We start from the raw sequence: 25,491 nt of genomic DNA on the forward strand, positions 1-25,491 counted from the left end.
ATAAAGACACCCCAGATGGGAAAATACAATATAGAAACCTGAATGACAAATTGAGAAGGGAAGCAGAAAGAAGTAGAGAAGATTGGTTTAAAAACCAATGCGAAAAAATGGAAAATTACGAGAGAGTGGGAAGGTATGATCTTTTGTATGAAAAAGAAAGAAGCATGAATCACAAGAGAAATGGAATTCAAGCTAGAGGCATAGAAAATAAGAATGGAGAAATCATAACTGAAGAAGATAAAATCCAAATGAGATGGAAGGAATACATTGAAGATCTATATGACAAGGAAAATAGACCAAATGAGTTGAAATTAGACAGAATGTAAATGAAGATGATTCATGGTTCAACCACCCTATCTAGCTTTTTCAAATCCTCTTGCAGGGCTGTCGCATCTGCACTATTACTAATAATCCTTCCCAGCTTCGCATCATCTGCAAACAACTGAATATCCCCTTGCAATCCACTGACATTGTCATTCATATAAAGGTTAAACAATATAGGTCCCGTGTGGACAGACTTATGTGTTCGTCGAACATGTTGTTTATTATTTTAACGGTATAATAGAACACAGAAACTAAGTAAATAATTAATTTATTAACTTGATGCTGATATTTCGCTGGTATTATAACCAGCATCTTCAGAGCACAAAAACACTGTTTGTCACAATACGCGAGACTAAAACAACATGGTGTATTTCAACAAAATTGTAACAGCAACACAAAGACTAGAGTCCTGATTTTGGCACCCTCTATCTGAAAAAAAAAAAAAAAAAAAAAAAAAAAAAAAAAACGCTATCATATATTACTAGAGTCCTAGAAAAGTGCTAGTTTTTTCTTAATATGACTGTCTCCCAGATCTTCGGCAAGTTGATACAGCCATATTTGTTGAGATTTGGAGTGTGTTTTAGGGCTTCTGTCGCCTCTAAGAACAATCTCTCTGATTTATACGGGTTTCTGTGTAGTACTTTTGTGTTTTTCCAGTTGATCCTGTGTGCAGGGGTATCCAGAGCATGGTCTGCTAGGCCCGACTTCCCATAATGATATTTCCGGACGTATCGTTTATGTTCGCTGATGCGGATATTCACAGTTCTTCCTGTTTGACCGTAGTAGGCTTGATTGCATGAGCAGGGTACTTGGTAGACTCCTGGATGTGATAGAGGAGGAATGCTGTCCTTGGGTGAGCGGATGAGGGTGGCTAATTTGCTACATGGTCTGAATGTAGTGCGTAGTTTATGTTTATTGAGAATTCTTGAGATCTTTTCGGATGTACCTTTAATGTATGGGATGGTGACTGTTTTGTTGTAGTTCTCTGTGGTGGATGGTGGGAGGGGTTTCTTAGGAGTGTTTACTATTTTGTTTATTTTTTGTGGATTGTAGCCGTTGGCCAAGAAGGTGTGGCGTAAGTGAGTCAGAAGTGACACCGAGGATCTATGGATCACCAAAAATTCACAAACCAGGCACACCCCTACGCCCAATTGTGGACAGTATAAATAGTCCCACATACAAACTGGCTAGACATTTAGCGAAGCTACTAGTCACCCTCACTAACAATTCTCCCTCCTTTATCAAAAATTCAGCACACCTAAAAAGCATCTTACAACACCTCACCCTAAAAAGCTCAGACTTAATAGTAAGCTTTGACATCACTTCACTATTCACAAATGTACCACTAATAGAAACCCTCAATCTACTGAAGTCACACTTCCACCTGATATATTTGAACTATTCAAATTCACAATACATGCAGGATATTTCACATGGAAAGGGAAAATATACAAACAAATTGATGGGACAGCCATGGGCTCCCCCCTTTCTCCCCCCCTAGCCAACTTTTACATAGAACACCTGGAAAAACAAGCAATCAATACAGCCACTCTCAAACCAACACTTTGGCTACGCTATGTTGATGATGTGCTTGCTATTTGGCCACATGGCCCTGAGACATTGAAAACATTCTTAGCACATTTAAATAGCCAACATCCAAAAATCCACTTTACTATGGAACTGGAAGCCAACAACTGTCTGCCCTTCCTGGATACACTCATCACATGGCTCCCAGATGGTTCCTTATCATTTTCAGTTTTCAGAAAACCCACACATACAGGCAGATACTTACACAAACAATCACACCATCATCCTTCTCAACAATATGGCATATTAAAAACGCTAACCCATAGAGCGAGAGCAATCTGTTCAAATGACAAGGCTCTCACGGCTGAACTGACTCACTTACGCCACACCTTCTTGGCCAACGGCTACAATCCACAAAAAATAAACAAAATAGTAAACACTCCTAAGAAACCCCTCCCACCATCCACCACAGAGAACTACAACAAAACAGTCACCATCCCATACATTAAAGGTACATCCGAAAAGATCTCAAGAATTCTCAATAAACATAAACTACGCACTACATTCAGACCATGTAGCAAATTAGCCACCCTCATCCGCTCACCCAAGGACAGCATTCCTCCTCTATCACATCCAGGAGTCTACCAAGTACCCTGCTCATGCAATCAAGCCTACTACGGTCAAACAGGAAGAACTGTGAATATCCGCATCAGCGAACATAAACGATACGTCCGGAAATATCATTATGGGAAGTCGAGCCTAGCAGACCATGCTCTGGATACCCCTGCACACAGGATCAACTGGAAAAACACAAAAGTACTACACAGAAACCCATATAAATCAGAGAGATTGTTCTTAGAGGCGACAGAAGCCCTAAAACACACTCCAAATCTCAACAAATATGGCTGTATCAACTTGCCGAAGATCTGGGAGACAGTCATATTAAGAAAAAACTAGCACTTTTCTAGGACTCTAGTAATATATGATAGCGTGTTTTTTTTTTTTTTTTTTTTTTTTCAGATAGAGGGCGCCAAAATCAGGACTCTAGTCTTTGTGTTGCTGCTACAATTTTGTTGAAATACACCATGTTGTTTTAGTCTCGCGTATTGTGACAAACAGTGTTTTTGTGCTCTGAAGATGCTGGTTATAATACCAGCGAAATATCAGCATCAAGTTAATAAATTAATTATATACTTAGTTTCTGTGTTCTATTATACCGTTAAAATAATAAACAACAAATATAGGTCCCGGTACTGAGCCGTGTGGTAGAGCAGATAAAGGCATCCCTTATCCGCTCTACCAAAGACCAACCACTTCCCCTAGACCTACCTGGGGTATACACCAGGTCCCTTGCAGCTGTAAATTGTCCTACTTTGGCCAAACAGGCAGGACTGCAAATATCATCAGCCCAACAGCCAAGACAACCCAATATAGCCCACCAGGGAGCACCATTAGGACTTTAGTAACAACAGTAGTTTCTTATCTTCTGCTTCATTTACTTTTTGTAGTGCCTGCTTGCACGTGCCATATTTGTATGTTCTCATGAAGATGGCAATGTGACATTGCCGAAGTATAGGAAGTATTTATTAAAGTTTCTTTTAATTAATATTCCAGTATATGTTGTAAATTCCTTAAATAATTTAATAGTCGTGGGTTGCCAACGAGATACGCCTTTCTACAAGTTGTTCACAAATGTGTACATACTACCAAAAAGTGATGACATGAATAAAATGTGATTGTAAAGCGAAGGGTATTTTTCTCTGGGAAGATAGGGCTTATAAAAATCTAGAAAGAGACATGATCAAATTTTTCTTTCAGTTGAATTTCTGATTGCAACTCTATACATTCCATTTGAAAATTCGAATGTAATGTATTTATGTCAACTGAAAATGGAGTCGCAAATATACAAAAAAAATTGATATTTTTTTCTGAAATCTTGAAACATATTCTCAAATTCCTGTATCAAAATGAAAATAAAGACAACATATTTTTCACATCACATAATAATGTTAAAAGTTCAAGATCTTATGGGGCTGCATTACTAACAGTCCAGGGCCGCACGTGGCCTGCGGGTTGGACACCCCTGTTGTAAAGGGTCCAGAGGTGATTGACTATTGTAGTTTCTGATTCCTGGAATGTTGAATATGAAGAAAGGCTGAGAAATTAATATTGACAGTCTAATGGATAGGAGAGAGAGGTGGGAGGGGGGTGATATGATAGGAATGTACAAATTGGTAAGGGGGTGTTATAGGATTAACTTTGAAGAGATTTTTCATTGTGGGAGATTGGAGGAGAAGAAGAGGTCATCCCTGGAAACTGTATAAGGAGAGTGTGAGCAAAGAAGTGGGAAGCAAGGTTTTTGCATGCAGAATTGTGAATGATTGGAATGCATTTCCTGAAAGCATGGTGTCTGCAGAGAATTTGAATGTGTTTAAATCACTGAATAATAAGCTGTATGTATGACAAAAAGGGACTTTCTAGATGAGTTTGGTACTTCATGGGTTCTTAGGATAATACACTATCTGATCAAAAGTATCCGGACACCCCTCTGTAATTCGTAAACTAGATGTCACCACGACCTCACTTACCAGTATAAAAGGAGGCATGGAGCCGTGCGTGTGTTGACTATGGGTAGGTCAAGGGAGCTCAGTGTCTTTGAACGTGGACTAGTTATTGGTTGCCACATCAGTAAGAAATCTGTCAGAGACATTTCAATCCTCAAGTTTCCCAAGTCAACAGTTGGTGATGTGATTGTGAAGTGGAAACGTGAAGGCACAACCACAACAAAACCATGGTTGGGTAGGCCATTTAATGACAGACAGGGACCGTCTAGAATTGAAGAAGGTGGTTCATGGAAATCGCAGACATCGAGTGAAACAATCACCAGAGAGTTCCGTAGTGCTACTAACTGTCCAGCCAGCACCATGACTGTGCATTGAGAGTTAAGAGAAATGGGGTTTCATGGTCGAGCAGCTGTCCATAAGCCAGACATTTCTCCTGTGAACACTAAGTGCCACCTGCAGTGGTGTAAGGAGTGATGCCACTTGACAGTGGACAACTGTAAATGTGTGATTTGGAGTGATGAATCATGCTTTACTATGTGGTAGTCCAATGGGAGGGTCTGGGTGTGGCAAATGCCTGGAGAACGATTCCTGCAAGCATGTATAGTGCCAACAGCGAAATTTGGAGGAGGTGGCATTACAGTGTGTGGGGGTGTTTTTCATGGAATGGACTCGGTCCTCTTGTAACACTACACAGAAATCTAAATATGAAAGGGTACAAGAACATTTTGACCTGTTGCATACTGTCTACGGTAGAAGATCAATTCAATGATGACTATTGTATGTATCAGCATGACAATGCTACCTGCCATAAAGCAAGGTCTGTGAGGGAATGAGGGAACGTGAATCCCATAGAACATCTTTGGGATGAATTAGAATGCTGACTTTGCTCCAGAACAGATCAACCCACATCACGAACTGCTCTGGCTACAACTCTTCAGGAAGAATGGGCTGCCATTCCTCCAGAGATGATCTGACACTTGGTTGAAAGTCTCCCCCAGCAGAGTTAGAGCAGTCATAGAAGCAAAGGGTAGACCGAACCACCCCATATTAATGTCCACTACTGGAAAGTGTGTCACAGGGAAAGTCTGATTACAGTTTCAAGTAGTCCGGATACTTTTGATCAGATAGTGTATTAATAATAATAATATCCACTGCCATGTGAGATGCACCCATTTTACAGGTGCATTTTGTGGGAAAAAATATTTTATTGAAAAAGAAAATTATACATTTTTAAAAATAATTATAACATCTTATCATACGTTGATTGTAAACAATTTCAGAGAATTTTGGTATAAAAAAATTATGTATCAAGAAAAAAATGTAAGTTACAGTAATAGTTTCATTTTTCCTCATCTTCAGAGCTAGACAAATTATCTTCTGAAATCTCTTCTGTATTTGAAACAAAGTCATTGCTTTCTTCAATAAATCACCTTCAGTACCATGAAAGGCATTATTAATGCCACACTTCTTAAAGGACTTAATAATAATCTCTGGTAGAAATTTTTTTAACTTGGGTATATTATGTATTCAAGATACCAATAGTAATTTTATATAAACTTGGTTTTTAATCCTATTTCCCAAGTATGCAAACAGACAAAAAAGTCAAGTTTGCATCTGCAAGTAGTGCAAGTCCAAGGCAACTCGTGGTAAAGGTGGATAAAGTTCTGATCACTTTCCTTAGTATTTTTCCCTTAATGTAAAGCACATCCTCTTGCGGAGATGTATGATGCTAAACATTAAAGGCAATGGTCACTATCCATACTGGTTTCGACCTTTATTGAGGTCTCTCTTCAGTGGGAGCCAGACCGGAAAATGCTAAGGATGAAGTAATGCAGAACTCATTATTTATTTTACTTTACATTGTATTATAATATACCCAAGTTAAAAAACTTTCTACATCTATCTCTCGTCCTGAGATTTTATAATTATAAGGTCAAAGCACCTTGTGGCAACTTGTTTTGGTAAAATACATAATGAGCTCTGCATTACTTCATCCTTAGCATTTTCAGGTCTGGCTTCCACTGATGAGACCTCAATAAAGGTCGAAACCAGTATGGGTAGTGACCATTGCCTTTAATGTTTAGCATCATACATCTCCGCAAGGGGATGTGCTTTACATTAAGGGAAAAATCCTAAGGAACGTGATCAGAACTTTATCCACCTTTACCACAGGTTGCCTTGGACTTGCACTACTTGCAAGCGCAAACTTGACTTTCTTGTCTGTTTACTTACTTGGGAAATAGGATTAAAAACCAAGTTTATATAAAATTACTTGGTATCTTGAATAAATAATCTCTGGTTTTATGGCATTCAATGAGGTTTTAACTCATGGAATGCAATACACTTCTGAATATGTAGAGTTCTTTCTTCTTCTAGTTGGTGTTACTTCAAAATCGAAGACTATATCCAGTTATTCTGCTTCTCCTTCATAAATCCTTTAAATGGCTTATTAAAGGAGACAGCTAAAGGTTATAGCTTGTTAAACCTCCTGGAATTCAAGCTAACTGAGTTTTCAACTGGCTAAGTTTATTTTTAATAGCCTCAGCTCTCTGACAACGAAACTGATCCCATGCTAGCAGAGCTGGTTTCTTTAATATTCCACTGGCCCATAGTGGGATACTAAAGAAACCTGGTGTCTATTTCTGGATGTTCACTGACACCTGGACCATAGTTTTTCTGTCCACAATTTCATTCCTTCTTCATCCATCCTGCCTTTAGGGTGGGTATGAATATAAACTCCAATAGACAAATTTTGCTTGGGTAATATCTTCCTTTTAAAAATCAAAATAGGTGGCAATTTTGTGCTGTCACCACAGCATGACAAAATAGCAGTGTCATGAATTTTTCATGGCCACAAGTTTTAACAGTAATACTTTTTGCAATTTTGACACCTATCGTTTTGTTTGAAAGCACATCAAATGTCATAGGTACCTCAACCATATTTCCTGTTTGTGTTAGTTCAACATTATTGACTCTTATGAAAGTCAATAACTTTATTTTCATAGTCATCTGTCATCTTCTATGATATTTTTGTTTTTGTTCACATACATAGGTTATTTCTTTCCATAAACCTAAACAGGCCAGGCTGGTGGCGTGTGAGAAGTGTGCAATATACACAGGTGCCGCAGAAGAAAAGGTGCCTAAAAGATGCCAAAAAATATAAGATAAGAGTTTAAACGAACAACGAATGGTGCAAAATGGTACATATAATTATGAATACATCGTCTTCCATTCAGGCCCCTTCAGATCTTTCCAGAAATGAACAAATAAATTCTGAAATTGTGTCCTGACCCGATTATATCACTGTAATTTTTGATTAAAATTTACGAAAATATACCTAAAATAGTTCTTTATTTTTCGATGTATCATAAATCAACTTATGATTAATTGTTGAGTTCCGTGTAAAAAAAATTTGTATAAGCAGGACTAATATTAGGTAACATTATAGGTAACATTATACTGTAAAGCAGTTTTCATTTGTTTTTCATTTCCTGTTCGTTTTATTCACACTTTATTCAAAAAAAACTGTTTTGGAAAGACAAGAAAAATACTAGGCGCCGGCACTGAACCTATATACTAAGATGTTGAACTTGTAAATTCAACAATACCTCTGTCTGTTGCCGTTCATTTTGATTCGTGAATAATTATTTTTGTGGATACTGAAATATCAGATTTTCTGTTGTCTAATACCCACATGTTAAATTCTTCCTCAAGTTCTGGCCATTTTACAATTCCTTTATGGAGATTATGTTTATTACATTTAATTTCTTTTAAGTTCTGTTCTTGTTTTCTCCAAGTTTGTATAATTTTTCAGTTGGCAGCAGACCAAAATACTGTATTATAGCAATATTATAATAATAAAAATAATCTTAAACACTGAGGGAATGTGGACTGTAGAGGTAGATAAGAAAAGGAGAAGTGATACGATTGAGACTTTTAAACTGTTGAGAGGTAGTTACAGGGTTGACACTGGGGAGTTCTTTCACTTGGTGGAACAGCGGGAAGGGGTGATGACAAGGGGCTATCCCTAGAAATTGTAAAAGGAAGCTGTGAGCAAGAGGTGAGGAGTGGTTTCTTTGCATGGAGGGTGGTTGAATGGTGGAATGTATTGCCTGATAGAGTGGTGAGAGCAAAAATGGTCAATGAGTTCAAGGAGTGGTATCATAGGCTTTGTGATAGAAGGTCCTCCCTTTTCCTAGGGAGGACCTTCTAAAATGACTCTTTTATTCTTATTATTACTGTTATTCAGGCCATGGAGGCCTGAATAACAATAATAATTAAACACTAGAATGTCACTAATTCTATTGCGCTTGAAAGGCTGTTGGATATGTGATTTTTCAGTCGTCATTATGAAACTGCGCAAACTGTCAAGTGCCATACCAACAACTGTTTACTGCTGTGGGCTGCATTTTAAATGAACTGGATGCATTAAGTTCCATTTCACTATATGGAATGTATTGTATTCTTCTTTAATTACTTATAATTATCTATATTTTAAATTTCTTACATATTAACTTGGAATCATGTATGACAACTGGATGAGAGTAAAAGCATGAAATAATTTCTTACACCCCGGAAAATATGTTAATTTTATAATTTTTATAACTTATTTTTATAATAATAGTTTTCAAATTTTAAACTTCTATTATATGACAAATATTTCTTAATTTATTAAGTGACTTTTCTCTATACAATTTTGTTTCAGTTATTAATTTCAGCTATGGGACCCCCAGGTGGTGGTCGTAATGATATTACATCACGTTTTACTCGTCATATGAATGTCATGGCCATCGATGTTTTTGATGAACTTACTTTAACAAAGATCTTTTCTTCAATCACTGACTGGCACTACTCAAAAGGATATGATGCATCTATAACAAGAATTGGGAAGGTATTTTTTAATTTTTGTGGATTTTTTATTATTTTTACTGGAGCTTAGGACTAATAAGAGCAGAAGCTAGGAATCAAACTTATTATTATATGGGTATCTCTATGCAGTCAGAAGAATCGCCATGGAAGACTTGCACTAACCTTTATACAAGCAATACCTATCATCCCCCCCCCCTAAACTCATTCACTGTCAGGCTACTCACAACTAATTCTGGCAATCTACTCTGCTCATTCACCACTCTCCAAACAAAAATATAGTTTGTACATCCTTACTAACTACATTCTTACGCAACTTCTAGGGTTGACTGCTCCTAGTTCTTTCTCTATTTGTTATATATTGAAAATTTTCTTTTCTGTCAATATTATGGAACCATTTTAATTACTTATAAGTTACTCTATCATGTCCCCTATTTTCTGCCTACAAACTTTGCACCTCACACACCTTCAACCTATCCTCGTAGGGAGCATTCCACAGACCTGTCACTAGCTTGGTCATGATGCTGTAAACATATGCATAATGATGAAATTAGACTTTTTTTTTTTTTTTTACACTTTTCATTTTTTTTAGTAAATTTTACTTGCATAAATTATAAATATGAAATACTGAATAAAAGCAGGAACTTTTATTCATTATTCTATCAAGGTTAATTATTTCCTAGAACATACTTTAACTTTTAGCTTAGTTAATTACTCTTTACTCTTATATTAATGTGCAGCATCAGATATTCAAGAGATTGCAGCATCAGGAGATTGGTTCGAGGATACATTGTGGTTGGTCGGAGAAGTTAGTGCTCATGTGAAATTGGTGATTTTTGTCTGTTTTAATGTGTTTTTCCCTTAGAAAATTAATGTTTTATAGTATATTAGGGTTTTTAGTGTACTTAATATTTTATAACATATTTTTATTAAGATATGTCAATTATACCAATAAGTTTAAAATGGTGCCAAAAATGCACAAGAAAAGTAATGCTAAGAAGACTACTGCAGGTGAGAACAAGAAGGCTAACCCTGTTAACAAGGTTATTGGATATATAAGGAAGGTTATTGAATATGAATTAACCTCCAAAATAGCAAAATTAAAGCAGATCATCAGGGAGATGATGCGAGAATTACAAAAAGTCAAGAGGCATTGAAATGAGTATAGGGAGAAAAAGAAAATTAAGCAGCAAAATAATAAACAACAAAGCATGGAAACAGTTAAGTCGGGAAGTAACATTGTTTTTCAGGTAAGTGACATTGTTTGTAAAAGGAAAGATGTTATTTGGTATGGAGACTCTATAATAATAAAACATACTATTGATGAGCCAGTTATAACTTCGAGTTCCTGGAGCAAAAATTAAAAATACAAAGGAAACAATTCAAAAACAGAAAAGAAAAGTAAACGAGATCATGATTGTAGTAGATACTAATGACTTATCTAGTGATGAGTTCAGTATGAGAGAGGACATTGAAGGGGTTGTTAGAAGAGGCAAGAGCGAAGAGTGAGAAAGTGAAAATTGTCAGTATTTTATAATCAATTCGATGCGTAGAATGTGTAGAAGGAATGGATGCAGGTTTTTGGATGTGTGGAGTAAGTTTGAGGGAAGATTGGATTTGTATAAGAGGGATGGCCTACACCTTAAATCAATTTGCATCAGGAGTCTAGAAAAACTAATAACTAGAATGAGACCTAACACAGAAAGTCAGGGAAACTAAATTATAAAGGGAGGAATGGGGAGAATGTGAGTGTAAGAGCAACAATATTATATTAAACGACCTCCTAGATGAGTCTTTGACTCCATGAGGTCTTGTTTAATAATAATAATAATAATAATATAACTGTGTTAATGGCAGGAATGGGCTTTGTCATAGAAATGTTGACAAGGAGAGAACAATTTTGACTGTGTTCATCTGGTCCATCAAAAATGTGCAAAGATATATACATGTATAAGGCACTAGAGATGAATACAGATCTGCAGGTTATCCAATTGTGTGATGCAGACAAGAATATACAAAAGATGCAAGTAGATTATTATGTCTGTACACCAATGAATCAGTGAATAGTCCACTTTTTTTTGTGTTTTTCTACGTTTTTGAGTGCTAAATTGTTTCTCTGAATACGAGTGTACTTCAGTGGTTGTTTTTTGGAAGTTAGTTGCTGTCGCGATATAATATACTTTGGTACAGTCAGAATCTAACGTGTAATGGTGGAAGACAAAACGAAGCTAAGTTACTGTATTTAGTTATATTTCATTTTATTTAATTATATTTAGTACTTAAATGTTCTGTTGTTTGTACTTTTTTTTCCTCTTATTTTTTAATTGAATAATTATTAAAGATTACGCTACTCGGCAGTAAGGAATGATGGTGGATTCAGCAGCAGTCGCAAATGGCGTAACGCCAAGTCCTCCGCCATTTAAGAACTCAATTATTAGCAATATCATAAGGGACTTTGTGGCATGCAGTACTTGCAGCATGTATGCGTCTCGGGAATTACATATGTGGCTTGTAAAGAGAGTGGAGAGCGTATGTGCGCAAAATGCAGGCAGTTGGAGGAAATAAGTACATTAGATATATCGATATCCGAATTTGTTGCTCCAGGAAGGGGGAATGAATGTAGGAAGACAAGTAGTGTGATAGGAGAGAATGAGAAAATAATAGTTGATAGTGTGGAAGGTGTGAGTGACTGTGAAAATTTAGGAGATGGTTTTGTTTGGGAGAGTGAATTTAGATTAAGAGTGACTGACCTGCAGAGGTAGATAGATGAGTTGAAAGAGGAGGTGGAATGTCTTGTGAATGAGAGCAGAAGTATGAAAGATAAGATTGGGAGAATGGAAGAGATAAATGCAAGGCGAATCAGAGTAGGAGAGAGAGAATTTAAGGAGTATGAGTGAGAGGTATGGGGGGGTGCTAGAAGAGGAGAGAATGGAAACAGTAGAAGAGAGGGAATGAGAGAGAGGTATGGGAATGCTAGCAGACGAGAGGATGGAAACAGTAGGAGAGACGGAATGAGAGAGAGGTATGGGAATGCTAGAAGACGAGAGGAGAAACAGAATGAGAGAGGGATATTGAAGTGCTAGAAGTGGAGAAAATGGAAACAGTAGGAGAGAGGGAATGAGAGAGATGTATGGGAGTGCTAGAAGAGGAGAGAATGGAAACAGTAGAAGAGAGAGGTATGGGAATGAAAGAAGAGGAGAGAATGGAAACAATAGGAGCGAGGGAATGGTATGAGGTATAATGTATGGCGACTCAATGATCCGTGGTGTTCAAGATAGGATGCGTGAGGAGTGTTTGTCAGGAGGAACAATAGAAAGAGTGGCTATGGCAATTAAGAGAGGTGAAAGGGTGGATGAGATGATTGTGATGGTAGGAACAAATAACTCGAGTGGTAATGTAAGTCGGGCAGTGAGAGATATGAGATTTTTGCTTGAGACTGTACGGAAGAAGACAGAGAGAGGAAAGATAGTGTGCGTGTTGCCTAGGTATGATAATGATGAGCTGAGCAGAAGAGCGGTGAAAATAAATGGCATAATAGCGAGAATGTGTGACAAGAGAGGACTGGTATATGTGGATGCATGGAGTGCGTTTGAGGAAAGAGAGGAATTATATGAGATAGACTGTTTACATTTGAATGAGGAAGGACGTAGGCATCTGGAGAGATTGCTGTTCTGAATGAGTCAGTGTGTCCTAGGGAGGATGATAGCAGGGGTGGTTTCTTGTGGGATTGGATACTTGGGAGATAGGATGAGAGAGAGGTATGGGAATGCTAGAAGACGAGAGGAGAAAGAGAATGAGAGAGGGATATTGAAGTGCTAGAAGTGGAGAAAATGGAAACAGTAGGAGAGAGGGAATGAGAGAGATGTATGGGAGTGCTAGAAGAGGAGAGAATGGAAACAGTAGAAGAGAGAGGTATGGGAATGAAAGAAGAGGAGAGAATGGAAACAATAGGAGCGAGGGAATGGTATGAGGTATAATGTATGGCGACTCAATGATCCGTGGTGTTCAAGATAGGATGCGTGAGGAGTGTTTGTCAGGAGGAACAATAGAAAGAGTGGCTATGGCAATTAAGAGAGGTGAAAGGGTGGATGAGATGATTGTGATGGTAGGAACAAATAACTCGAGTGGTAATGTAAGTCGGGCAGTGAGAGATATGAGATTTTTGCTTGAGACTGTACGGAAGAAGACAGAGAGAGGAAAAATAGTGTGCGTGTTGCCTAGGTATGATAATGATGAGCTGAGCAGAAGAGCGGTGAAAATAAATGGCATAATAGCGAGAATGTGTGACAAGAGAGGACTGGTATATGTGGATGCATGGAGTGCGTTTGAGGAAAGAGAGGAATTATATGAGATAGACTGTTTACATTTGAATGAGGAAGGACGTAGGCATCTGGAGAGATTGCTGTTCTGAATGAGTCAGTGTGTCCTAGGGAGGATGATAGCAGGGGTGGTTTCTTGTGGGATTGGATACTTGGGAGATAGGATGAGAGAGAGGTATGGGAATGCTAGAAGACGAGAGGAGAAAGAGAATGAGAGAGGGATATTGAAGTGCTAGAAGTGGAGAAAATGGAAACAGTAGGAGAGAGGGAATGAGAGAGATGTATGGGAGTGCTAGAAGAGGAGAGAATGGAAACAGTAGAAGAGAGAGGTATGGGAATGAAAGAAGAGGAGAGAATGGAAACAATAGGAGCGAGGGAATGGTATGAGGTATAATGTATGGCGACTCAATGATCCGTGGTGTTCAAGATAGGATGCGTGAGGAGTGTTTGTCAGGAGGAACAATAGAAAGAGTGGCTATGGCAATTAAGAGAGGTGAAAGGGTGGATGAGATGATTGTGATGGTAGGAACAAATAACTCGAGTGGTAATGTAAGTCGGGCAGTGAGAGATATGAGATTTTTGCTTGAGACTGTACGGAAGAAGACAGAGAGAGGAAAAATAGTGTGCGTGTTGCCTAGGTATGATAATGATGAGCTGAGCAGAAGAGCGGTGAAAATAAATGGCATAATAGCGAGAATGTGTGACAAGAGAGGACTGGTATATGTGGATGCATGGAGTGCGTTTGAGGAAAGAGAGGAATTATATGAGATAGACTGTTTACATTTGAATGAGGAAGGACGTAGGCATCTGGAGAGATTGCTGTTCTGAATGAGTCAGTGTGTCCTAGGGAGGATGATAGCAGGGGTGGTTTCTTGTGGGATTGGATACTTGGGAGAAGGGAGACAATGTCAGGTAACACTGAGCCCAGTGGAGTCTAGAAGGGATAATGCTGGGTATAGAAACAATGGCATTTATATGCTTTATACTAATTCCAGGAGTATCCGGAATAAGGGAGAGGAATTGGTGGTGCAGATAGCATCAACTTGGCCAAACATTATTACGATCACTGAGACGTGGTTGACTGAAGGGGATATAACAACAGGAATAGAAGTCACTGGGTATAGCATTTTTCATCAGGATAGGAGGGGAAAGCGTGGTGGTGGGGTACTGCTTATGATAAGTGATGACCTATGTCCTCTAAGAGTGGAGAATTGGGAAGGAAGTGAGACAAATGTTTTTGAGAGCGTATGGTGTGAGGTAGAGGTAGGCAAGACAGGATATTTAGTGGGGTGTTGCTACAGACCCAGGAGCACAGAGGATGGGACCAGGAGATGTTTAGACAGCTAAGTTTGGCAAGTGCAAGAAGAATGATTGTTATGGGAGATTTTAACTTCAGTAGTATAAACTGGAGAGAGGAAGATGCATGTAGCAATAGGGGAATGGAATTTCTAGAATTCTTGAGGGACAAATGTCTTAGGCAACATGTAACAGAGGGAACAAGAGGTTCAAAAGTTTTGGATTTGGTTATAGCATCAGAAGAGTTGATAATAACTGTGTTGACGTCTCTCCCACCAGTTGGAGAGAGTGACCATATGGTGTTGACTTGGAAAATGAATAGACATGCAGGAGTATCAAAGAGACGTTAACTTATGTGGAATTATAAGGCAGGTGATTATAATAGTCTTAGACGTCAACTTCGGGAAGTTTCATGGAGGGAGGAATTGGAAGGCCGGGATATCACTAGTGCGTGGGAAATTATGAAAGAATATTTGTTATCAGCAATGGTAAGTTGTATACCACGAGTGAAGAAGATGACGCAATTTGGAGTAAAGTGGATGACAAACAATATTAAACAGGAATTGCATGCGAAAAAGAGGCTATGGAAGAGATATAAGGAGACAGATGAAGAGATGCATTAGGAATATAAGACACAGGCCAGAAGAGTGACTAGTGTGGTAAGGAAAGTGAAACTGGAATATGAGAGGAGATTGGCCCTAAGATCCAAAGAAAATCCTAGGGAATTTTTTAGCTATGTGGCCAGTAGGAGGAGAAATGACTATGGAAGAATGATATTGTGGGATAAAAATGGGAATGGAGTGACTGATGTAGAGGACATAGTGGAATTGTTCAATGAATACTTTATTGGAGTATTTCATCCTAGAGGAGTCAGTTTTAATGCTGGAGGGATAGGAATGGTTCGAGGTCTGGAGGTACAGGAGGAGAGTGTGTTTCAGATACTGAGTACTCTGGATGTCAGTAAAGCTATGGGACTGGATGGTATTTCACCACGAGTTTTGAGAGAATGTGCTAGGGAATTGACAGTGCCTTTAACGTGGCTTTTCAATGAAAGTCTGGCTTTGGCAAAGGTGCCCAGGGAATGGAAGGAAGGTAAGATAGTGCCATTGCATAAGAGTGGTAACAGACTGGAAGTGTCTAATTATAGGCCAGTCTGTATGTCATCAGTAGTTGTTAAGATCTTGGAGAAAGTAGTGAGGGACCGTATACAGCATTGGGCAGATGAGGGTAATGTTATCTCTGAGAATCAACATGGATTTGTGAATGGACGCTCTTGTTTTAGCAATATGCTAGCCTTTTATAATAAAGTTACAAGAACATTAGATGAGGGAAAGGCATATACTGCAATTTTCTTAGACTTGGCGAAGGCATTTGACAGGGTGCCACATGATAAGCTGATATTTAAGTTGCAGCACATGGGTCTGGATGTCAAATTGGTCAACTGGATTCAGGATTGGCTGTCTGATAGGTATCAGAGAGTTGTGTATGGTGGAGCAGTTTCCAGGAGGCAGAGGGTTACAAGTGGGGTCCCACAGGGCTCAGTACTAGGACCTATATTATTTAACCTTTATATCAATGACATAGCCAGTGGATTGCAGGGGGATATTCAGTTGTTTGCGGATGATGCGAAGCTGGGAAGGATTATTAGTAATTGTGCAGATGTGGTATCCCTGCAAGAGGATTTAAATAAGCTAGATAGATGGGCAAATGAATGGGGTTGTCAGTTTAATGCAGCAAAATGTAAAGTCTTGAGGTTTGGGATACATCGATGGGATGCTGCATACTCTATGGGTGGAGTTATACTGGAGGAATTAGGGGAGACAAGAGATATGGGGTTGATGATTGATAGAAACCTGAAGTTTAGGGGACATATTGCAAAGGTGGTGAAGGTAACACAGAGGATTGCTGCTATTATGAGGTGGACACTGACCTGCAGAGATAAGAGGGTTATCATTCCGTTGTATAAGTCTCTGATCAGACCACACTTGGACTATTGTTCTCAGATTTGGTCCCCAGGATTTGAAGGGGATAAATTAACTGTGGAAAGGATACAAAGATGGTTTCAGGACTGTATAAGGATAGTTATGAGTATCGGCTGAGAGAATGTGGACTGCAGAGTCTGGTAGATAGAAGAAGGAGTGGTGATATGATTGCGACTTTTAAACTGTTGAGAGGTGGTTACAGGGTTGACACTTGAGAGTTCTTTCGCTTGGTTGAACAGCGGGAAGGAGTGATGACAAGAGGCCATCCCTGGAAGTTACGAAAGGAAACTGTGAGCAAGAGGGTAAGGAGTGGTTTCTTTGTGTGGAGGGTGGTTGAGCCGTGGAATGCATTGCCTGATGGAGTGGTGGGAGCGAGAACGGTCAGTGAGTTTAATGAGTGGTATGATAGACTTTGTGTTTCTCAGGGGGGGGAACCTCCCCTCGATGAGTCTTGACAGACTTTATGTCTTAGGAAGGACCTCCCTCGATGAGTCTTTTGACTCCTTGGAGGCCTGAATAATAATAATAATAATAATGATGCTAGGAGTGTCAGAAACAAAGAGGTAGAGTAGTTTGTTGCCTTCGTCAATATGTTGGTAACCCAAATTGTAGCCATTAGTGAGAACTGGCTATTAGAATCAGGCATATTAACTGGTATTGAGTGTAAAGAGTACAGTATTTTTAGGAAGGAAAGAGAGGATAGGAGAGGAGGGGTGTGCTGCTAATGATATCGTATGACTTAATCCAGTTAGATTTGAGCCCTGTGATTGTACTACTACTACTACTAACAGTATTTCATGTGGCAGTGAGTTTGAAGCCTTCTCATGTGAGGTGGAGTCAAACAAGATCACTTATATAGTGGGTGTTGTTACAGACCTGGTGGATCAGTTGCTAGTGATCAAGAAATGCATCACCAAACAGAAAAGATGAGCGCAAAAAGAGTAATCATAATGGGAGACTTTAATTATCCAAATATTGATTGGGTATCAGTAGAATCTCACAAGAAGAATGAAAATGCATTTATTGAGCTGTTGTGGGACAACTTCCTCAAGCAGAATGTGACAGAAAGAACTCGAGGTCAAAAATTGTTAGATTTGATTATAGTGTCAGAGGGCGTTTCAGTTAAAGATATAACTATTCTGCCTCCAGTTGGTGACAATGATCATGCGGGACTCACTTGGGAAGTGACTAAGTTAATGAATTTTCCATTCAGAAAAGGTTATATGCTGAACTACAAAGCAGAAAATTATGACCAATGAGGAGTATACTGAGTTCAGTGGAATGGAATAGTTGCTGGATGGGGAGAATATTGGAAGTGTATGGGAAGCATTTAAACAATACTTAAATGATGCAATATCAGAATTTGTCTGGAGAGTTTGAAGAATAATTAGGGTAGGAGTCAAATGGATGTGTAATCGTATTAATCAAGAGATTTGTAAGAAAAGGATGATGTGGAAGGAATACCGTGTGCATAATGGTGATGTCCATTATGAAAATTATAAGCAGCAGGCTAGAATAGTTAAAACTGTTGTATGAAAAGTAAAGTCTGAGTATGAAAAGAAACTGGCTATGTGTGCTAAAGACAACCCACAAGAATTCTCTGGATATGCTGCAAGTAAAAGAAAGAATGAATATGAAAGAATACCTCTTCTAAATGATGGTTGCATTATTTAGAATTTAGATGGCATGAGGATGACAGATGTAGAAGAGGTTGTTCAACTAATGAGTGCCCATTTTGTTAAAAGCTATCAACCAGGTGTACACGACATTGAGCTCACTGCTACCTCTTCACTGGATGAGGAAACTCTGGTGTATGAGGATGAGATATTAGAGCTGTTGCACAAACTGAATAAGAATTCAGCAATAGAGATTGATGGGATATCAGCACATGTGCTAAAAGAGTGTTCAACTGAACTGGCTATTCCTTTGACCAGGCTGTTTAATATGAGTCTCAGAACAGGGAAGATTCCACAGGAATGGAAAGAATGTATGATAATTCCATTGCATAAAGGTGGTGCAAAGATTGATGGGTTCAATTATCGACCAATTAGTATCTCAGGATTGGTGCTGGTGAAGATTTTGGAAAAATTGCTTAGGACTTACATTTAGAAGTGGGTTTACGGTGAATCTCTACTTTGCAATGAGCAACATGGGTTTACTAAGGAAGCGTCTTGTTTTAGCAACTTGCTCACATTCCATAACAATGTTACCATTGAACTAGACATGGGAAATGGGCACCATGATGATTTTGGATTTTGCTAAGTTTTTTGACAGAATACGGCATGGTAAATTGTTGCATAATTAGAGAATATGGGTTTGGGTTATAGAATATTAGTGTGGATAAGAGGATGGCTGACTGACAGATATCAAAATGTGGTATATGGGGATGTGACTCTGAAAGATTTAAGGTAACCAGTGGTGTACCACAAGAATCAGTGCTTGGTTCACTGTTATTCAATCTGTACATTAATGATATTAGGAAGGATTTGACAAGCGACATACAGCTATTTGCAGATGATGCAAAGATAGGTAGGGTAATTAGGAATGCTGCTGATATGCAGTACTTGGAATTTTTGTATAGGCTGGAATTGGGGTCATGGGAAAATAGATATCAGTAAATGTAATGTCATTTACTTCAGCTTGATTAGATATCCAATGTCGTATTATATTGGTGGGATTAGGCCAGAAGAAACTGATGAGGTTAAGATCCTTAAGGATCTTGGAGTGTTAATAGATAGGAAGTTGAAGTTCAGGGGGCATGTAGCAAAGATTGCAAATACAACTCAAAAGATAATTGCAATGCTGAAACGAACATTCATATGTAAAGTTAAGGATGTCATTTTGCCTCTTTACAAGGCCTTGATAAGACCTCACTTGGACTATTGTCGCAGGTCTGGTCTCCTGGTTTATGTTGTGATTCTGATATATTGGAGAGAGTGCAAAGGAGAGTGTTAAAAATGATATCAGGATAATGGAATTCTGATTTTGAAGACAGATTGAGAATTTGTAGACTGCAGACACTAGCAAAAAAGGAGAAAGAGGGGTAATATGATTTAGACTTACAAACTTTTGAAAGAGTCATACATGATTTCAATTTATGGAGGGTAGGGAAAGGACAAGAGGGCATCCTTGGAAGCTGAGAGTGAATGCTGCTAAGATGGTTGCCCATTTTAGCGGCATTTAATCTGATGTGCTCTTTTGATCACCTTAGTAATATGCCCTCTGAACTTCAACTCCCTGTCCACCAATAACCCTCATATCCTTGACCCCACTCCAGTCAAGTGAGTACTAGATTTTTCTATCATAGGGTGCTGTGTGATTGGAATGGATTTCCATTGGATGTTGTGAGTGCAATCAGTGTTAATGAATTCAAGAATAAGTATGATAGCTGGTGCATGTAATATGTGGCTTCCCCCGATGAGTCCCTGACTCCCTGGAGATCTCTGTTCATAATAATAATAATATTCACTCGAGCTGTTTTATTGAATTTGTAATATTGTAGTGAATTATCATTGTAATTTCATTAGACCATGAGTTTATATGACAAAATTAATATGAATGTACATATTTATTATTGATTAGATTATTAGCTTTTTGATCTGAATGGTGAAAACTTGATATTATTATTATTATTACCCCAAGACCTCATGGAGTCAAAGACTCCTCTGGGAGATCCTACTATCACACACACACAGCTCATGATACCATGTCTTAATCACACTCAAACTCCTTGCAGATACCACATTCTCAGGCAAGGCATTCCAGTCATTCACAACTCTGCACGAAAAATCCTGCCTCCCACTCCCCTACATACACTCTCTTTATACAGTGTCCAGGGATGATCCCTGGTTCTTCCCCTCCCCTATCTCCTACTATTTTATGTAGAACTTCGCCAGCATTAATCCTATAACAACCCCTTATCAACTTGTAGTTCTCTATCATATCTCCCCACTTCCTCCTGTCCAACAGACTCTGCAAATTACATCTTCTCAATCTTTCCTCATACTCGACATTCCAGAAACTACCTTGGTTAGTCGCTTTTGGACCCTTTCCAACATCTCTTCATCCTTCTGAAAACCAGGTGACCAAATCTGGGAACAGTAGCCCATTTGTGGGCTAATCAAAGCCTTATACAACGGAAGAAGAATCTCCCTACTTCTACACGTCAGTGTCCTACGCATCATTCCCAGAAGCCTTTGTGTTGTCTTCACAATTTTGGCTATGTGTCCCCTGAATTTCAGATCCTTATCCACTATCACTCCCAGATCTATTATTTCTTCCACCTCCAACAATATATCCTCACCAAGTATAAATTCTGCATCCCATCTTTGTTTCCCAATTTTAAAACCTTACATTTTGCAACATTGAACTCGCATCCCCATTTCCATACCCAATCACTCAATTTATTCAAGTCTTCTTGTAAGGCCACAACATCTTCACTAATCTTCATGGTTTGTCCCAACTTTGCATCATCTGCAAACAGCTGAATATCTGCATCCAAATCTTCACCAATATCATTAATATACAAGTTAAACAGTAATACACAACTTGTTGATACCTATCAGATAGCCACTCTCAAATTCAATGCACTAGTCTAATATCCAACCCCATCTGCTCTAGTTTGACTGTCATCAACTTATCATGAGGTACTCTATCAAAAGCCTTTGCAAAATCCAAGTATATTACTGTGTATATCCTTCTCCTCTGTTCACTTATTACAATAAAGTGATGCAGTCACTTTATTGTAATAAGTAAGTAGATTACTAAAACATGACCTCCTTTTAGCAAATTCATGCTGTCCATTAAAGATAATGCCATTGTTGTCAACACAACTCTGGATCCTAGTTTTCACAAGCTTCTCCAACAACTTAACCACAACACCTGACACACAGATAGGCCTATAGTTTGATGCTTGAGTTCGATCACCTCTTTTATGAAGTGGCACAATCTTGCCCTCCTTCCAATCCCTAGGAACTTGACTGTGTGCAAGACTCGTATTAAAAAAATATGTCAAGGCAGGTGTGAACTCCCTGGCACATTCCTTCAGAATACGTGATGATATATTATCAAATCCCACAGCCTTATTAACATCTAGTTTACTCAATTCCCCATACACCTCTTGCTCACTTACAGTCAGTCTCTCCTTCCCATCATCAACTGCTCTCAATCTCTCCATGAAGTCACATTCACAAGATTGAATGACCTTTATGAACTGCTCATTAAGTATCTCCACAACACATTCTGCAACAGCTATCTTTATACCATTTTCTCCAATCAATGTCATCCTTCCATAATCATTCTTTCTTTTGCTGGGTACATATTGAAAGGATTCTATAGGATTCTTTTTAGCATCATTTGCTAACTGATGTTTATACCTCTCTTTAGCTACACTCACCAACCAAGTCACCCTCCTTGCCTGGTCTTTGTAGACCTCATGGAATTGGTTATTTCCACTTCTCTTATGCTGTCTCCACAATGCCCTTTTTCTCTATATTGCATACTTAATCTCTTTATTCATCCATCTCACACCTACATTATTTAACCTTCTCACCCTTGGAATACATTTAGACATTGCATCTACTAGATAGTTTTTGAAAATCCTCAAAGCTACATTGATCTGTTTTCCAGCTAACTCCTCATTCCATGCTACACCTGCAAGCTGTGTCCTGATCTCTTCATAATCACCCCCCCCCCCCTTGTAGTTCCTCATGTACCTTTTTCTCACAGAGGTCCTTACACTGGTGGCAGCCACCCAGATAATCACCTCATGGTCACTCTCACCAATTGGTGGATGATTTGAAACCTCATTTATAATTACATCCTCTGATGTGATGACCAAATCCAGGACCCTCAATCCTTGTGTGCCCTCTGTTACATACTGCCTGAGGTAGTTATACCTGAAAAACTCAATAAACTCATTTTCTTTACTTCCAATTGCTATCTCATTATTCCAGTCTATATTGCCATAATTAAAATCGCACATTATGATCACCCTTTTCTTATTTGCTTGGCTAATTTTTATTATATATATTTCATTATCACCACCACATTACCTGGTCTATAACAATATACAACCAAATATTTGAGTCCATTCACCTCTATCTCACACCATACTGCCTCAAAACCACTGGCACTATTTCCCTCTTGCATCTCTACTTTGTATGGATAAAAGGGAGGGGGAGTGCTCCATCAAGAGCACTCCCCCCTCCCTTTTTACCCCTTCTATTCTCACGAAACACATCATACCCTTCCATCTCTATTCCTGTCATGATGTCATCCCCTTCCAACCATGTCTCACTTATTCCGACAATATTTAGGTCAACAGATGCAATTAATGCAACCATTTCATCTGCCTTGTTTCGTATACTTCTAGCATTTGTATACAAACACAAGAACTCATTTCTAGATCTACAGCTAGTTCCAACAATACCACTCACTCGATGTGATCTCTCTCCATGCTCGACTGGGGCCTTTTTCCCTTTCTATATAACACTAGTACAATGTGGAGAGAGAGAGAGAGAGAGAGAGAACTATATTTAAAGAAAAGAAAGAAAACCTATATTAAGAATGATAAGCATGAAAGAGGAATTTATAAAAAGATGCAAATAACATTATTTCATTAAAACAGTTATGCATCATCAAACATATGTAAAAAAATAAATGAAAAAAAAGTGTAAGTAAAGTTAATACACTATTTCAGCTTTATATGATTAAATGCAATGGATGTGTAGAAAAAACAACATAGTTAAATTTGGTCTTGTTAAGGCATTATAGGTGACAATAATAACCTTCCTTCTCCTGCTTGCTGGTGTTCTTTAATAACAACTTAATCTGATGTGTTCTTTTGGTCACCTTAGTAATATGCCCTCTAAACTTCAACTCCCTGTCCACTAATAACCCCCCATATCCTTGACCCAATCAATTTCCTGAAGTTCATTTCCATTAGTTCTCTTCATCCCAATGTCCATCACCTTATACTTGGCTATGTTCGACTGTTAGCTGTTTTCCTTTGCCTATATTGCCAGTCTCTTTAAGTCATCCTGCAGGGTCTCTCCATCATCATTGACTATCACTTTTTCTAGCTTTACAACATCAGCAAACAATTTAGTATTAACCCCTTAAATAATTTCCAGTATCATTGATGTTCAAATTAAACAACAGAGGACCAAGTACTAAGTTCAGTGATATATACCACTAGTATTCCATCTTTTACCTGACTCAACTACTCCATATGCCACTGATATCTGTCCATCAGCCATCCCCCCCCTTCCATTATCCAGATCACCAACTTTACATCTATACCGATTTGTGCCAATTTATGCAAAAGCATTCCGTGTGGAATCCTGTCAAATGCTTTTGCAAATTCCAGCAGTAGGACTGAGTAGCTATTTCTTTTCTCCAATGCAATTGTTACTTTATTATAAAAAGTAAAGACATTACTAAAGCAAGATCTCCTCCCTTCACAAAACTGTGTTTCTCCTTATAAACTGTCATTTTCTGCTCTACTCAGTTCTGAATTCTGTCTTTTACCACTCCAATACCTTAACCACCACTTCTGAGTATTGATTGACTTATAATTTGTAACTTTTATCTTGGTCCCTCCTTTATGCAGCAGAACTATTTTGCCCTCTTTTACTCCCTTGACTTCTACCCAGAATGAGTCTCACAATTTGGTCAGCAGATGTGCCAGTTCCCATCCTCATTTTCATAATACACATGTTGATATACTTGATATGTTCTACAATATTCTTACCACCTCCACTTCCTGTACCTCTATTCCCCCATCAGTCATTGTCACCATCTAGCACTGGAATATTTTTATCTGGATGATATATGCTTGCAAAATGTTCATTCAGTAACTCAACTATTTCACGTGCTTCTGATAGCTTCTTATTTTGTTAGCGTCATCCTTCCATATTCATGTTCCTTCTATTTGCCACATAGTGAAGGAACTCTAGGATTTCTTTTGTCCTCATCAACTAACTTTCCTCTCATAATTAGCTTTGGCCTTCTTACCATACAGGTCAAAATTAAAAGAAACCTCTCATAGCACAGGTATTTCCTAATGATGCTGATCATCCATCTAACTCCTGATTTATCTTCCTGTCTGTTAGACATCATCATCATTATTATTATTATTATTATTATTATTATTATTGTTCCGGGAAACTCCAAGGAGTCGACAGACTCATCGAGGGAGGCCCTAACATCATGTCAAGAACAACTATTCAACATTCACACAGTATCTATCATACCTTGCCTTGAACTCATTTACGGTCGTAGCACCCATAACAGACTCTGGAAGCTTATTCCACTCATTTACCACTCTCCAAGTAAAGAACTTAGCTCTAACACCCCTGTCAACCAGACTCTTGCCCAGCTTCCATGCATGGCCCCTAGTCCTCCCACCACCAGTCATATTTTCAAAAATATCTTCTGGATCAATCTTATAAAAACCCTTCAGTAATTTGAATGTCTCAATCATATCACCCCTCCTTCGCCTATCGTCCAATTTCTGCAACCCACAAATCTTCAACCTATTCTCATAAGGTTCATTCCACAGACCTGCTGTCATCTTGGTCACTCGTCTCTGGACCCTCTCCACTTCCTCCC

The 25,491-nt window shown here is 38.5% G+C and overlaps 1 protein-coding gene across 1 annotated transcript in view; it reads left to right on the forward strand.

Moving 5' to 3' along the window:
- The window catches only part of LOC150108079 (dynein axonemal heavy chain 3-like), a 1,881,116-nt gene that overhangs the window by 761,380 nt on the left and 1,094,245 nt on the right, over positions 1–25,491 (forward strand). Inside the window, exon 37 of the mRNA XM_090415945.1 lies at positions 9,121–9,306. Within this exon, the coding sequence (XP_090272071.1) occupies positions 9,121–9,306 (186 nt within the window). The remainder of the gene's footprint in view (positions 1–9,120; positions 9,307–25,491) is intronic.

Source organism: Typopeltis vanoorti, chromosome 3 (genome assembly GCF_054136105.1).
Source record: "Typopeltis vanoorti isolate ZY-2024b chromosome 3, IOZ_Tvanoo_1.0, whole genome shotgun sequence".
Classification (NCBI taxonomy): Eukaryota; Metazoa; Arthropoda; class Arachnida; order Uropygi; family Thelyphonidae; genus Typopeltis; species Typopeltis vanoorti.